The sequence below is a fragment of the Trypanosoma rangeli genome (assembly GCF_003719475.1).
Source record: "Trypanosoma rangeli strain AM80 chromosome Unknown Tra_15.4_contig_00009, whole genome shotgun sequence".
Lineage (NCBI taxonomy): Eukaryota > Euglenozoa > Kinetoplastea > Trypanosomatida > Trypanosomatidae > Trypanosoma > Trypanosoma rangeli.
The window spans coordinates 107,580-110,571 of record NW_021705753.1 but is presented as its reverse complement, the minus strand read 5'-3'; the positions used below and the strand labels follow the sequence as shown (position 1 = coordinate 110,571).

The window sequence follows — 2,992 nt, the reverse complement described above, 5'->3', positions numbered from 1 at the left end:
CTGCTCGTTCTCCGCAGCCGCGTCGTCCCGCTGCTTTCGGAGCTGCTCGTTCTCCGCAGCCGTATCGTCCCGCTGCTTTCGGAGCTGCTCGTTCCCGCAGCCGCATTGTCCCGCTGCTTTCGGAGCTGCTCGTTCTCCGCAGCCGCATCGTCCCGCTGCTTTCGGAGCTGCTCGTTCTCCGCAGCCGCGTCGTCCCGCTGCTTTCGGAGCTGCTCGTTCTCCGCAGCCGTATCGTCCCGCTGCTTTCGGAGCTGCTCGTTCTCCGCAGCCGTATCGTCCCGCTGCTTTCGGAGCTGCTCGTTCTCCGCAGCCGCATCGTCCCGCTGCTTTCGGAGCTGCTCGTTCTCCACGGCAATGTTTTTTATTTCTTCGACGATTTGTCTTTCTGGGTGAAGTTTTGTGTTGTGGGTCTCTTGATGTGCTTTGTGGTTGTCAACTTCTTGAAGTTTTTTTTTAATGTCCAGATGTGCAAGATCCATTTCTTGTAGGTTTGATTCAAGCTTTCTGGAGAGTGTTTTGTAGTAATTTTTCTCGTGGTAGTGGGTGACCATTTGACGTAATGCATCCTCTGTTTCCTTCTGGGCTTGCTTGAGGGCCTCTTCAGTTGTTTTGGTGTTGGCTTCAGCGATTGCTTTTTCTTTCCTTGCGACTTCGAGGAGTTGCATGAGTTCCAAAAGCTGCTGCTGAAGCTTATGATTTGCGTTTTTTACATGTTCGCTTTCTGTTGTGACTCTGCGACACTCTTGTTGTAGAAGTCGTTCCTGCCGTTGCGAGGCAATAGCGCGGCCCTGAAATTCCTTGAAGACCTCCTCGACGGCGCTGTTTTGTCGTTGCAGCGACGTAACCTTCTGCTGAAGTGCCGTGAGTGTATGCTGGTCGTTTATGCGTGACGCCGGTGCGTCATCCTCTTCCAGGCAGTTGACGCGGCTTACAGACTGCATGCTGTTATTTCTATCTGCAGCGAGTTGTTGGTGAAGATCCGCGGCTTTTTGCGCCAGTAGGTCCCGTTCCCGCATGAAATTGTTCCGGTCTGTTATGACGGCGGAGTGCTCGCTATGGAGTGCCGTTACTGCCTTGGGACTGTTGTGCCTTTTTTGGTTTGCGCGGTACAGATCCTCGAGCTCCCCCATCGTCACGGCCAGCTTCTGCGCATCATCCTGCGGTGTAGTGTAAGTGACAGACTGTGCTGGGGATCTGCCATATTCGAGCCACGCAGCCGTAGAACGCTCCGGCCGGTTGAACACCTGCTGCAGTTGCGGGGTGTAGTGGTGTGTAGAGCTGTCACACGTGGGGCAGTGCGCCAGCAACTTGGAGTTGCCGCAGGCGCTGCACTGCGAAATGCTGGTCATCCCTCCGTAAGTTTCGTTTCCCACAGTGGTGACAAGTGGATCGATAAAATGTCAAAAGAACAAAATAGTTTAAAAACTAAAACTAAAAAAATGAAGTTCGCGAACAGTGAAACTGTAGTCGCAAAGGGAGGAAAAATATGTCCTAACGATACTGATGATGAAGCGGAGAGGGTGCGAGAGACGTCCGCGGTGACTTGTGCCCTTATATGTGACGACAACGCAAAAAATAAGGGAGAAGGCGGAGACACAGTAGCCAAGCGGACGTCTGTGCACGTTTCCTACGGTGAACACGCAGGTAGGGGACTCCGTCGTAAGCCAAAACACACTCCCACACCCCCGGCAAGAACTCGTGAATGACGGTCTGTGGCTCTACAGACGCCGGTAATGTGGAGGTGATTAGGTAAGGGAAGGGAAGGAAAGGAAAGGAAAGGGAAGAGAAGGGATGCCACCACCCACGCACACGCACCCACCCTCACCAGAGAGGCACCGCAGCACAAAAAGAAGAAATCAGCGTCCAAGGGGACGTGAAGCGTCATCGTTTTCACGCTACAACCCGGTTAGGTCGTCGTGGGTATTCATCGGAGGCCGTAGAAAACCTTGCGAAACGAGTTTCTCACGGAAACGGCGCAATCAGCGCCCGAGCACGCGGCATCGAGCCTCCAGTTGCTCGTTGGAGGCAACCAACTCCCGCCGTCCCATCTCATGAGTCGCACCACTGAAGCCGCCTTGTGCTGCTAAGTTCCTCCGTAAAAGCCGCTCTGTGGCCACCTCCGCCTTTGCCATAGTGGAAAGAAGCGGAGAACTCCCAGTGAAATTGGAAGAGACTGTGTTGGTCAATGGCCTCACTGTGTCGGATTGCCGTTGCAAGGGAAAAAGATGCTCCTGCAGACGTTGAGTCTCTGCCAACAATGCCTGCTGTTCGAGTTCTGCAACACCCAGACACACTTCAGCCTCCTCCACAACAGCCCGCAGACTATTGTTTTCCTCGATAAGTTCCCTTATCTTGCTTGTCCCCAGCAAGCGTTGCACTTCCATCGCACGCACCTTCTTCTGCAGTTCATCTCTTTCTCTAATGACCTGTTGGAGCTGATCGTGGTACATGCGGCACTGTAGCTCCACAAGCTCTAACCGCCCCTCGAAAGCGCTAGTTGATGGCAGCAAGACATCCATTGGCACTCCACTTTCAGTGCCGCTGTTATTGACGTTGTTGCTGTCCGAATTGAGCGGTTGCCGTAACTGTGCGCCGTCGTGGAGCCCATTATTTCCCTGCAAGAACGTTCCATTTTGCCTGGAATTGACGCTCCCGTCAGTGGAGGAAATGGCGACGCCGCATTTCGGGCACTCACCGCGCAGCGTGGAAGTGTGGCATCTACAGCACGCCTTCATGTGGGCCCACATGCCAATCTCCACAACAACTCCTGCAGCCCCTGCCATGCCAGCAATTCAAAAGAGAAAAAGAGAAAAAAAAAAAGGCAGGGAGGCAGCGACTCATGGCCCTGCACCGCCGGACTCCCCTCCGCCGCTCTCTTAGAGAAAAAGGCTACAGCGGAGCAGAAAAAAAAAACGCAGGAGTGCCAACAGCAGCGCAGCACAGATAAATATATATATATATATATATATATATATATATATATGATAAAGTT

General features: G+C 53.1%; 2 protein-coding genes across 2 annotated transcripts, besides 2 other annotated features; both read right to left on the bottom strand.

The window, feature by feature from the left end:
* On the bottom strand, window positions 1-1,349 carry TraAM80_00546 (rhoptry protein; the record flags this gene model as incomplete). Its single annotated transcript, XM_029377619.1, has 1 exon — window positions 1-1,349. A coding segment is annotated over one exon (1,349 nt), but the record flags the coding sequence as incomplete, so codon positions are not given.
* Window positions 1,350-1,747: 398 nt separating this feature from the next.
* Window positions 1,748-1,792: a microsatellite.
* A 187-nt stretch (window positions 1,793-1,979) lies between these two features.
* TraAM80_00545 (uncharacterized protein) lies at window positions 1,980-2,783 on the bottom strand (the record flags this gene model as incomplete). The annotated part of the gene is made up of 1 exon (XM_029377618.1): window positions 1,980-2,783. One exon carries the CDS (start codon window positions 2,781-2,783, stop codon window positions 1,980-1,982), a length of 804 nt encoding a protein of 267 aa, XP_029242591.1.
* Window positions 2,784-2,947: 164 nt separating this feature from the next.
* Window positions 2,948-2,983: a microsatellite.
* Between the last annotated feature and the right edge of the window lie 9 nt (window positions 2,984-2,992).